Raw genomic sequence first — 13,646 nt, 5'->3', positions numbered from 1 at the left:
CTGCTGTACCTCACTCTGCCTGTTAGCAGGGTTGGCCCAACCAGCAGGCAGGGCCTGCCGGCCTCTGTGCAGTTCCACAGAATTTCTTGCAAAGCCCTTTGAGTCAGATATGTTTTGGAATTATTATTATTTACCTTTGGGAAAGGTAATACAAGGAATTTTCTCTCCACACAGTAAGCTCCCCACTTAGTTATGGGAAGCACCCTGTGGTCAAGCACAGGAATATTTTTGTTGTGAAACGGTGAACATTTGAAGTAAGTGAAAAAAATAAAGTCTATAAATTCATATGTTAATTCAGATCAGGATTTGCAGTTAAATGACCTTGCTACCAACTTGGGGAAAGTCTTTTGGCTTTCAGAGGCTTTTTAAATTTCAGAATTGAGGATAAGGAATTTGGAGCCTGAATGTATTCTGTTGATGTTAAGCGGGTAGATGCCACCCAGCAGCAGAGAGGACTTGCCCATGCTCAAGGCCGTGGTCTGCTTGTCTTTCCAAGCTCATAAGGAAGTTGGGAGCTCTTCATAAACCTGAAGATCATGAGTCTAAATGTTACTCTTTTCTTACTAAATATTACCCCTTTTTTTCTTTTCAGAGCCCATACCATCTCTTCAACTAAATTGTACATTGATTCATGGAAAAATTGTAGCCCAATGCTGGATCCCAGAGCATTATAACAACCATGTGGAACTTTTAAATTACTCGTGGTCTTGCCCTTGGGAACAATGCAAAAGTCACTCAAACAATGAAATATCTTTTACTATGGAAAGAGATCTCTCACAGGAAGTACAGTGTGTTGTAAGCAATAAAGTATCCATAAAGACATTAACGATCAGTTTGGAAACCTGTATCCCAAACACCGGTGAGTAAATGTGGCCTGGTGGAGATAATATTTACTCGTGGGTCTAAGACCAGTGGGAGTTTGAGGTTTTCAACATAGATGTTGTGGTCAACTTAAGCTTCACTAGTTTGAAATGTGAAAAATGTGTTTTAATTTCCATAGAAACCCCATTAGAGATATAAAAGTAACAATTTTTTTTTAGCCGTTTCTTTGAGCACCATTGTAATACATGTGTTAATTAATTCAGCCTTCAGATAATCCTCATACAACCCTATGATTTGAATGCTAGTATTTATCCCTATTTAAACATGGAGTTTAAGTTGCTTGCCCAAGGTCAACAGCTAGTAAGTGGCAGGGCCTGGTTTTGAATTGAGGCCATTTGGCTCTAGAGCCCAAGATTGTAACTATTTATAATGCTGCTTTGTAATATTCTTAATAATCATTATGTTCTTAAAGGGTGCTCCTTACTAGAAGAACATGCATATGATATGTTTCTTTAGGCTAACACTAAGTTAATCGCCTGACAATGTCTTAGATATGTTTTTTTAAATGTTTAAGTATTGTTTATATTTCTAATGTTAATTATCTGTTTTTTTTTTTACATTATATCTTCCGTTTAACAAACAGAATGTTCAGTGACTTGAAAGTGGTTTACTAAAATGTAAAAGAAAAGATAAAAATAGTAAATACTATAATTCAGAATAATAGTGTAATTATAAACAGTGAACAGGATTCCATGGCAAATAGGGAGTATGAGTCTCTTTGAGGAGAAGGTGAGTCTGTGGATGAAATTTTTCTGAACAACCAGCTGGCACAGAAGAGGGAAATTAGTAACTATAATGAATGAATGAATATAAGAGACTTGGATTGTAAATGGTGAACCATTCTCCCTAAGTTTCCCATTATTGTCTTCTCTGAAACTTTGCAAACAGTTGACACAGAACCATAAAAGTTATAATATCACTTCCAAAGCAGAGTAATTTCTTGAGAAAACAAGTTTATTTTTCCAGAAAAAGTGAAAAACGAGTTCCAGTTTCTTAACTGATGGATTTGGTCCCTGGAGACAGAGAAGAAACCAAACCCACAGAGATGTCACTCAAGTAGCACTGTCTGCACAAATCACACAATTGCAGCAAGTTTTTTAAACTAGCTACAAAGTTATACTAGTTATGCTTGAACCAAATATTCCTTTATTAATTCTTTTGAGTATTGCATAATACTCAAAGCGTACAATACAGAAATACAGTTTGTTGTAATAGCAGATAGTTGCCTTAGATGGGAAAAACCAAAACCAGTGTGCTTTTAGCTTTTGGTGTGTGGGCGCTGGATATGACCAACTAGGAGGAAGAAGGTGACCGTGCACAGAGCAAGTTGAAATCTGAAAAGCTTTAAGTGTTCTGAGAGATAAAATACTTAAAAGAAACAATTTCTGAATAAGAGCCCCCCCAATAGAATTATATGGAATATTTGAGGCGATTTTCAGGTTTTCCACTCTTCTTTTGTCATTACAATGGAAGATAGCCAAGTAAGATGCCTTCTCTGTACATGCTCTGATAAAAGATCATCGTCGTAATAGTCCTCTCATTGATATGAAAACAACCCCCCTTTTTAATTAGTGTTTTTTTCTCATTATGATTTTTGAATTCTTTTGTGGGTATAACAGTTTTATCCCAGATCTTCATTTCGGAGGTTTTGGTTTCTCCTGTAAGCTTCTAATGCTACACTGAAGAAGCACAGTGACTCACACTGACTGGCCTCCCACAGACCCCCCCGACAGCTGCCTCCGTCCTGCCACAGAGCCCCCGACAGCTGCCTCCGTGGCACCGCTCCACTCCCATTTCAGACCAGCCAGACCCTGTTGTTCTTTACCTTTTTATACTGAAGAGTCAGGTCCAACCAGGTGGCACGTGACTTCCCCAGAGTCCCTTAAGTAATGGCGATGGAGTTAAAATTCAGATCTTTGAATTCCAGAGTTTTTCTCACGATACAGTTTTGATACTCCGTATGTCCCAAAATCAAATTAAAAAAAAATTTTTTTCATTCACAGCCAGTGAAAATCATATCATTTACTCATTCACAGCTAGTGAATAAAAAAAAATTATAACTCATTCACAGCTAGTGAAAACCAACCACCTTGATATATGCAGATATTGGTCTACATGTTTCTTGCAACATTTTGTCTGTTGGGGACTCTTTGTAATCTGTGGATTTTAGTCATGAGATCCCCTGGCCTACTATCACCATAGCCCAGAAAGTGAGGAGGTTATTGACTAGTTAAAACTTAATAAGCTAAAGAAGAGTTTTTGAGATAATTAAAATTAAAGACGGGATTCTTATCCATCTCATATTTTATTAGGGGAAATAAAGAAACTAAAATTTATAAAGGCCTGTTGCAGTAAATTTTATTAAAATTACATAAAATTTTATTAAAATTACAGATTAAAGAGACTTAAGAAACATCGATTAATAGCAATATATGAAAAATAGCAATATATGTAACTTATTTAATCTTGATTTTTAAGGACCGTTTTAAAAGGGAGAAATTTAAACACTGGCTTCATATTTGATTATATTATATGCAATAATTTTATGGGTACGATAATGGCATGGTTATATTTTACAAATAATCCTTGTCTTTTGGAAATGTATTCTGAAGTATCTATGGCTTAGGAATTGTGCTGCCTGGAGTCAGACAGGCGTTCACATCTCTGCTTGCTTCATAGCACATGGGGAGAGAGAAGGCGAGGGTAGAGCACCATTCTCCCCTGTGGGCAGTAACACAGTGAGGCACATGTCACTTGCAGGCACATCCCCCAGTCAGATTGAGTTTGTGGCCACAGCTAGCTAGGGAGGCTGGGGAATTTCTTATTTAGCTATCTGACCACATCCCCAGGTAAAACACAGGCTTTAGATGACCAAAGAAAATTGGACACTAGGGATCCACAGACATTTCTTCCATAGTATTCTACTAAATGATATATAGTTGACCCTTTAGCAACACAGGTTTGAACTGCACGGGTCCACTTATACACAGAATTTTCTGCAAATACAGTTAGCCCACCATTGGGAGGTTTTGCATCACAACCAAGTGCAGACTGAAAATAAAGTATTCCCAGTCACAAAACCTGCACACGTGGAGGGCCAACTTTCCATATCCACGGGTTCCACCGGGCCGATTGTGGGACTTGAGTATTTGTGAACTTTGATATCCCCTTGGGATCCTGGAGCCAGTACCCAAAGAACACTGACTGTAATTTATACTATTTTAAAACATAAAATAGGAAAACAATTGAAGAATGATATAAATAATAACTATAATTAGGTTCTAATTTGTTGCATCTAATTGACCATCATATGTACTCCCTGGGGTGCACACACCTCCTTTGGAAACTCCAAGAAAGAGAACATGGTGTCTTGGATTGGAGTAGTAGCCACGGGTGCTGGTGGAAGTTGTTCAGTTCAGGATACATTTTGGAAATAGAGCCCAGAGATTTTCCTAATTGTTCGTGTTGGGGAGAAAGTTGTCTAGTAAGTACTCAAGGGACACCTAAATTTCTGACCTGAGCAAGTGAATGAATCATGTCACCATTTACTGAAACGGAGAAGGCTGGGGGACAGGAGGTATGTGGACAACATAAGTTTGTGTTTTGACATGTTAAGTTTGAAATCCTGTTAGGTTTCAAATGTAGATATCAAGGAAGGCACATAGACTCACGAGTCTGCGTCTCTAGTGAGCAGTCAGGCTGGCGACATAAATTTGGGTGTAAGGGGTATAGTAGGCACGTGAAGCCATGGGCTAGATAAGATCGCTTGGAGCAGGTGTTAGGAGGTGTCCTGTGAGTGACTGCAGCATTTAGAGACTGTTACAAGGAAGAAGATCCAGCAAGGGAGGCGAAAAGGTCTTCAGGGAAGTGGAAAGAGGACTCTGAGAATGCGTCAGCTGAGAGGACAGGCGAACAGGGAATGATCCCAGTCAAAGCAGTGGAAGGTCAGGAAGGAAGAACGGAGAATTAAATGCTACTGCTGCTCTCATCTTTGAGATCCGCTGTCTCAAAGAGTGCTGGCAGCTGGCAGCATCCCATGCAAGAGAGCTTTTTGGAAGGGATTATATCAATTAGAATTAATTCATCTGCATAAAATTGAAGAAGAAACCATAGCAGGGCTTAGAAATGAAGATGACAAAAAAAAAAAAAAAATGGCGATAGGCATCCCTAGGCATATTGCTACTTTATGAAGTTATCAGAGACCCAGGTGCCCCCCAACCCCTGCTGCCCTCCAGGCTATGGCTGATCAAGATTGGCCAGCATGTTGCATTTGGGCAGCAGGATGCAGAAAGTGGAGAATAGCATGCCTTCTCTTCCTTTGGAGACTTGTGAGAAATATTCTACAACCCTTCTTCACTTGCTGCCCCTAACTTAGTCACCTGTCAAACTTAGCTTCAAAAAAGGCTGAAAAATTAATCGTTTAGGTGATGGTATCATGTCCAGCTTAACATCAAATTCTGTTACTTAAGAGGTGAGAATGGATTTTGGGGTGGAGGGGCACTGGGCACGTTCCAGGCAGAGTCTTCTCACATCACACAGGTTGGTAATGTGACCGCCTATCTGTTCCAGCTCACCTGTGTCCCTAAATAAAGGGAAGAACACGCATCTGTATTCTGACTCTCATCTCTTAAGTCACGTTTCTCTCTCTGCTCTCCCCTCGCCTCCCATATGCACGTCATACTTTCTGTAAGGAGCCCCCTGTCCTTAGCAATGCATGGTGAACGTTTTCACATATCCTTAAATATTCTTTTGGATTTTCAATAACTGGGTAGAGACCACCTCATGAACATACCATAGTATTTTGTTGAGGACACTCAGGTTTTTATTTTTATTTTTTTTAGCTTTTCTGCTATTATAAGTAAGGTGGGGAAGGTCACATCATTGATAATTTCCCCAGGATAACATCTCAGAAATAAAATTATAGGATATTAATAATGATACCAATTAACCTCTACTCAATAGGATAATGGCACTATATAACAACTGCTTCTTAAGTGCAATGGCCCTAAGAAATAGGTATGTTTGTATGTCCCATTTATGGGTACCCTAGGAGGAAACTAAGGCACTGAAGCTTAAGGCACTGCCCAACTTTTTAATGATTTAGTGAGACTGTAAGGCACAGCACTTAGCACAATGCCCAGCTTCTTCTTCTTCTTCTTCTTTTTTTTTTTTTTTTTGTTGAGACAGAGTTCTACCCTATGCCCTGAGCAAAGTGCAATGGCATCGTAGCTCACTGCAACGTCGGACTCGGGCTGTGGGCATCCTGCTGCCTCAGTCTCTGAAGCTGCTGGGATTACAGGTGCCCAGCTGGGTTTTTCAATTTTTTTCATGAGTCAGGGTCTCACTCTAGCTCAGACAAGCCTCGAGCTCCTGAGCTCAAGCAATCCATTCAGCCTCCCACGGTGCTGGGATTACAGGTGTGAGCCAATGCCCAGCTTCTTGAGAGTAAACATTTCTAAGGCTTGTTATGTACAGCTGCTGAATTGCCCCACGAAGCACATGGCGCCACATGGCCCAGTGAAGAATCATCAGAAACAAACCTTCTCATGCAACATTTGCTTCTTTTAATATACAGGGCCTAGTATGTGTCAACCTTATGCATATAATTTCATTTGGAAATAGTTGATTCTTGTCAGTCACAGTAGTGATGTCCTGTAAAGACATCTTGAATACGGAAATACTAAGTACTGAACCTTTGTTCTTACGGGAGATAAGGGTTAAGTTCCTGTGAGCCTTTGATCAAAACGTTTTTGTTGATGTTCAGTTTGTAACCTTGTTTTATATGTGTTTCTGTTTAAAGATCACTTAATAGATACTGCTGATTCATTAACATTGAACTCTCAGCCACAGTGCTCTAACTCTGGCCTAAGTGAAACCTACCTAACACATGTATTTTCTCCATGAGGCACACAACAGCCTTCTTGTACTTAGGAATTACGAGTCAGTACTTCACTATGCTTGTGTCCATTCTATTTTATTTTATTCATTACAAGTCAGAGTCTCAAGCTGTTGCCCTGTGTAGAGTGCTGTGGCATCATGGCTCATAGCAACGTCCAACTCTTGGGCTCGAGCAATCTTCTTGCCTCCGTTTTTCTATTTTTAGTAGAGATGGGGTGTCACTTTTGTTCAGGCTGATCTTGAACTTGTGACCTTGAGCTATCCACCTGCCTTGGCCTCTCAGAGTGCTAGGATTATAGGCGTGAGTCACCGTGCCCGGCCAACTTGTGGCCATTTTAAACAGTGAAATCTCCTACAAAAAGCATAAGAATGCAAAATCACAGCAAAAAATAGACAGCAAATAGGACACTTGTTCGGAATGTGAGGGCTGAAACAAGAAGGCAGCCTTGATCCATCTCAGCTGGGAATGTGCATGTTAGGTGACTCAAAATTTTTGCTGTTGTGCTGCCTGAGAATGACTGCTGTTGGGTATTGATTTGGGGATCATAAATAAACTTTAGAAAGAAGTCAAATTGCAAGTAGGAATCTGCAAATAAGAGAGATCAGCTGTATGTTCTTTTTTTTTTGAGTCTCACTATATCGCCCTCAGTAGAGTGCCGTGGCATCACAGCAACCTCCAACTCTTGGGCTTAAGCGATTCTCTTGCCTCATCCTCCCAAGTAGCTGGGACTACAGATGCCCACCACAATGTTCAGCTATTTACAGTTGTGATTGTTGGTTAGCAGGTCCTGGCTGGGTTTGAACCTGCTAACTTGGTGTGTGTGGCTGGTGCCATAACCACTGTGCTATGGGCGCCAAGCCCAACTGTATCTTCATTTTGATCAGTTCAGCTAGTTTAATTTCTTTACCTTTCTTTTTTTTTTTTTTTTTTTTACAGGTCATCCAAGGGTCAGGTATCCAATTATAGCATCACTACTAGTAGTGAGTTTACTAAGTGCTATATGGTTTTTAAAGGTATGTATGCTTTTTTTAAATTAGATTTTTAAAATAGTTTTCAAGCTTGAATTGGTTTTTCAAAGGCCAGAATATAGTTTGAAAATAAAAACAAAGTCTGAAATTTTAGATATTTGAAAAGAAGGAAAAACGTTTTTGTTTTACATGTTGTCTGGGGTTGCTGAGTGTACCTGGATTCTCCTAAGATTCTGTGTTATCTTAAGTGCCATAAATCCTTGGGCTACAGAGAACTTCACAGGCCTGGGAGCACAGCCTAAGACTTCCAAGGCCTGTTCCACAGCTGCCTTTTATCTGTGGTGCATTTCTACATATAGTTATATTTCTTGTCTCCAAGCCAGAGTTTGCTAAAGACCTTTTTCTCTTGGCTGCCACCTTTATAATTTCCATGTCTAATAATGCAGGCGGAGCTTCCAGGTAGGAAAGGGGTTTCTGTTGAGTTGAGTGACTTTGAAGTGGGTAACAGTTATACTAGCACTATTTCTGGAGCCTTTCTCACCACCCCACCCACACCCCCTGCCCCAGAGATCCTGGGCCAGCCATACAACTTGGAGAACTGGTGACCTGTTCCCAGCCTATGCCTTCCTGATGGCAAGGAAACCCCGCCCCTCAAGACCCAAAGGACATGGACCAGGCTGTAAATTTGAAGAGCAGATGTTCGCAATTCCTTATCATTCTTAACAAAAAGTAAATTTGCTAAGCTAATTTGTTACTCTCCTGGGGAATGCTGAAAAGGAAACTTTCTATGAGGTCATAGCATCTGAGATCCATGGTACTGCACACTTGTGTCTTGATAAAGTTTGTAAATTAGATTTCAGTTTCAAGTGCTCAGTAGCATTGTCTAGCTAGTGGCTACCTACCATATTGGACAGTCTGGATAGGGAATAATTTTATCATTGTAGAAAGTTCTCTTGGTTAACGCTGAAATAGACTACTTTGGAATATTTGGTGCTAGAATCTAATTTCCTGAGGATACCATTTTTACATTATGGATTGGAAATACCATGAAGGGCTCTAAGTAGTAGATTACCAGCTAGTTGACCCTTATCTAAACAGTGTTATAACATTCGGCTGAAGAACATTTTGAGGTATTACTCAAAGTGTAAATTATTTTTAGGACTCAAATGTGTGTTGTTTTTTTTTAAAGGTATGCTAATGAAAGAAATCGCAGATGACATAAACAAATGGGAAAACGTCCCCTGCTCATGGATTGGTAAAGAATAAACATTTTTAAAATGTCCTTATTGCCAGAGTGATTTACAGATTCAACGCAATCCCTTATACCAGCATCATGTTTCACATATCTAAAGGGAATAATCTTAAACTTCAGTAGGAACCAAAAAAGCCTAAATAACCAAAGCAGTATTAAGCAAAATGAACAGATCTGGAGGCATCACATCACCTGTCTTTAAATTATACTACAAATCTGTAGTAACCAAAACAGCATGGTATTAATATAAAAGTAGAGACATAGACCAATGGAACCGAATAGAGAACCCAGTAATAAAACCATCTCCCTACAACCAACTGATCTTTGACAAAGCAGACAACATACATTGGGCAAAGGAAGTCCTCTTCAATAACTGGGGCTAGGAAAATTGGACAGCCACGTTCAGAAGAATGAAACAGGACCCCTATCTCTTGCCATATACTAAAATCAATCTATCTTTAATCAAGATGGATTAAAGGCTTAAGTATAAGGCATGAAACTTGTAGAAGAAAATATAGAAAAAACTATTTAAGACATTGGCCTAGGCAAAGGATTTATGACTAAGACTCCAAAAGCAAAGACAGCAACAACAAAAATAAATAAATAGGACTTAATTAGATCAAAAAGCTTCTGCTTAGCAGAGTGAATAGACAACTTACAGATTGGGAGAAAATATTCACCAATGATACATTTAAGAAATCCACAATATCCACAATCTACAAAGAACTTAAATCTGTAAGAAAAAAAGAAAAACTCCATTAAAAAGTAGCAAAAGGCATGAACAGAAGCTTTCTGAAAGAAAATAGACAAATGGCCAACAAACATCTGAAAAAAATGGTCAACATCAGTAATTATCAGGGAAATTCAAATTAAGGTCACAACTAGATATCATCTAACCCCTATTGGAATGGCCATTATTAAAAAGTCAAAAAACAACAGATGTTGGCATGAATGCAGAGAGAAAGGAATGCTTATACGCTGTCGGTGGGAATGCTTATACGCTGTCGGTGCAGATTAGTACAACTTCTGTAGAGAAAAATGTGGAGATTCCTCAAAAAAGAAAATAAATGTAGACTTATCATCCTATGCAGCAATCTTATTTCTGGGCATCTACCTAAAGAAAATTAAATCATTTTATCAAAAAGACACCTGCAAATGTTTACTTCATTACAATTCACAACTGCAAAGACGTGACATCAACCTAAGTGCCCTTCAATTCATGAATGGATAAAGAAAATGTGTTGTATATATGTGTATATATACACACACATACAGCATGGAGTACTACACATCCATGAAAAGGAGTTAAATAAAGTTATCTGTAACAACTTGGATGGAACTGGAGACCGTTATCCTAAGTGAAGTATCTCGGGAATGAAAATCTAAACACCACATGTTCTCACTAATACCTAGGAGCTAAGAGATGGGTACACATGGACACGAAGTGATATAAAGAACATCAGAAACCAGGAAGAGGGGGATGGAGGGTGAGTGTGCCATAGAAACTTACCTGTAGGGTACAGTGAACACTATTCTGGTCACAGGCACACCAAAAGCCCTGATGTAAGCATTATACAAAACGTCCATGTAACAAAAACACTTGTATCCCCTTAATCAATATTTTGAGATAAACATAAATACAGCTAAAATGTATTTTTAATCCCAAAATAGCAGTAGCATAGTCAATCATCTCCTTAACAGGTTGGTCCCCTGAAATGAAAGTCATTTTCCACTCAGTATTGTGAATCTATCACCAGGATGCCTGAACTAAAGGGAGGTGACCCTGAGGTCCCACAGAACTTCCAAACAAATGGAAGTTGGCCCTGGGTAACCTAAAACAAAGGCTATTATTCTTTTAAAACAATTCAGCAAGCATCTTAACCTTAAAGCCATTTAGTTGGGAAATGGTGAGGCCTTCAGCTTGGGGTCTTCGGAAGGGGAGCCAGTGAATGCCAACAGCTCCAGCTGCCTAGTTGTTGTTGACAAACAACGTTATAAGCTTTAGTCAACCCTTTTGACTAGTTCTAGGTGAGGGCTGATGCCTTTTGTCGGGAGGAGCTGATGCATGCGTGTGTGGGGACACCATCTCAATATCCAAAATGGCAGCCATGTGTGGCTACAGAGTATTTGAAATACAGGCATCCAGATTACAGTGTGCCGTGAGTAGAATGCACAGCAAATGTCTAAGACTGTATAAGAAAAGAATATGAAATATCTTAAAAGTTATTGATTAAATGCTAGAATGATACTTTTTTGATGATTTGGGTCCATAAAATATATTATGAAAATTCACCTATTTCATTTTACTTTGTGATGTGGTGACTAAAACTTTGAGACTGCTTATGTGGTGTGCATTATCTTTCTACGTGGGCAGCACTAGTCTAAGCCTTTTTAACCTTCCCTTCACTTTTAGCCTCATGAACAAGGACTTATAAAGTTAACTATTTTGTACATCGTTTTTTTGTTAGTTTTTCTATTGTATTCTGACCAATTTTGAAACAACTCTTTGGACCAGTTCTGTAGCTAATTTGATGAATGCGTTTAGGATGGTGGAAATCCCAGCTTTGGTTGAGTTTTCCAAATTCAGATCTCTAACAGGTGGTCAATAGCCTTAAGATTTCAGCTTCTGTTTTCAGTCTTTTAATTTAGATGAAAATTTCTTCATTTTAGATTTTTTGAAACATGGTAGAGAGACAGACAGAACCAGGTAAGTAGGCTATGGATGGTGCATCGTGCTGGGATAAGAGCAGCCCTACTGTTGAGCACTCACTACCTGGGGAGCCAGATTACACTCCCTCACTGGTTGCCTTGTGCAGCAATAAGAAGTGGCACCTGCAGATGTTCTAACCGCAGCTTATTAAGTAAAACAGCATGCCATGCACTGTGCAGATATCACCTTCTTGAACCCAAGAGCCTTGCATAGGGGACAGCATTAATCACCCCTTGCTTAGAGAAAATGTGTGTGGGGCTCAGAGAAGTAGAATAAGATATCAGGGTCACACTGCTAGTCAGCGGCATACTGCTTTGGGCATGACATTCAGGCACAGAAGTGGAGGTGCAAGTTTCAGGGCTGGGGCCAAAGTTACAGATTGGGGAGCACCATCCTGAGGCCAGTATTGACGTCCTGAGCATCTGTCCTCACCAAGAAAGAAAAGCCAGATGCCGGCTGGTCGTGGGGAGAGGTGGAGGAGCAAAGCTTGCAGGAGAGTGGGGGGAGCACTTGGTGAACCCCAGGGCAGGCTACATGTCAGAGAGACAGGAGGGGCCGCCTAGTAGCTGGTGCAGACCTGGGCTCTGCCGAGGGAGGTGCTGTGGCCGGTGTGGGGATGAAGAAAGGATTGCTGCATGGCGTCGAGGGCCCGGTGTGGTGGGACTGAGGAGGTTTTCGTTCTCCTCAGTTGCCAGGTAGAATGGGGCTCAGGTTACCCTGGGAAACCAAGCTGGAGAAGCAGGCTAGATTCCTTGGCAGTAGCTGACACTGGCTGCCAGGGTGTGTGAGGAGAGTCCTGGGAAGGCAGGGAGCTGAGAGAGGGGCACAGCCGCAGCTGGTGCCCCTCCCAGGAGTCCCATGCGTGCCCCAGCTCATTTGAGGAGCAATGCCCACTTTCTCTATCCCCTTCTGGGAAATTCACAGCCTATGAGGTTCCTGTTAGGAAAATTTATAATTTGCTTCCCTTTGCCTCACCCCTGTGACCACAGCACTAATTCTTCATGAATTCTCTTTACTAACAGAATACAAATGTTCGGAGAACTAGGCCTGGTTTGATCTGTGGGCTCCGTGGAAATAGACCGTGGGGAAGGTGCAAGGCCAAGAAATGGGCCTCAGTTTGGAGGAGCCTGGCCAAAGCAGGGCTGTGGCTTCCCTTTTTGGCTCAAATTAGCCCAGATTGACTACATTTTACAAATTATAAACATGAAAATTTTTTTATAGTTCCCACTGGTTGGTAACAGATGAAGCTAACGGGGTAAAAATGAAATTATTTTAAAAACTTTAAAAAGTCTTTTGAAAGTATTTTGTCCCTTGGCGGGAAAACTTTGAAGAAACCTTCACCAAGCAGCTATTTTTTAGAATAAATGTCAACTAACCAGTATTAGTTTGTACTTGGTGCCTGCATCTTGGTCATGGTCTACTTAGTTCTTGGTCATGAAATTGTTGTTAAAATAAGGAAACTTTTGTTAATAATGTAAATATGTACCTAATGTAAGTGTTGTTGCTATTTTTTTCCTGTTAATATAGACAAATAAAAATTGCATACCTTTTCAGAATCTATATTCCATTTCTCTTCAGCGGCATCAGTCATGGAGTGAGGGAGAAGAAGATGGACAAAGTATGCTCCTTGCTGGGTCTGTGGGTCTTCTCTTCCACCAGGCAGGTGCCTAATGTGGGTGGGGCAGGGAGACTTCTCGCCCTGCAATTGTTTAACCCACTTAGTGTACTGTGTCACTTAGCTGTCACGTTGGAGGTAAACAGCAGACACACTTGGGGAACCATGAAGTCACACACAAATACAGAATGGCAGCCACCCTGAGGAGGCAGATAGCCGCAGGGGCCGCCGGCAGCCATCGTGTGAACCAGAGTCAACACGCAAACTCCTGAGCTGCTCCTCAGTCCCCGGATTCCCGTCACATGGGAGTCGGCAGCCTG

The 13,646-nt window shown here is 40.5% G+C and overlaps 1 protein-coding gene across 1 annotated transcript in view; it reads left to right on the top strand.

Moving 5' to 3' along the window:
• The window catches only part of CD58 (CD58 molecule), a 58,025-nt gene extending 44,764 nt beyond the window's left edge, over window positions 1–13,261 (top strand). The window contains exons 3-5 of the mRNA XM_053591332.1: window positions 593–859; window positions 7,718–7,794; window positions 8,939–13,261. Of these exons, the coding sequence (XP_053447307.1) occupies window positions 593–859; window positions 7,718–7,794; window positions 8,939–8,947 (353 nt within the window). The 3' untranslated portion in view covers window positions 8,948–13,261. The remainder of the gene's footprint in view (window positions 1–592; window positions 860–7,717; window positions 7,795–8,938) is intronic.
• Window positions 13,262–13,646: the final 385 nt, after the last annotated feature.

This window comes from Nycticebus coucang, chromosome 5 (assembly GCF_027406575.1).
Source record: "Nycticebus coucang isolate mNycCou1 chromosome 5, mNycCou1.pri, whole genome shotgun sequence".
Lineage (NCBI taxonomy): Eukaryota > Metazoa > Chordata > Mammalia > Primates > Lorisidae > Nycticebus > Nycticebus coucang.
Note: the sequence above shows the minus strand (reverse complement) of the source record. Positions and strands in the feature narration are given on the sequence as shown.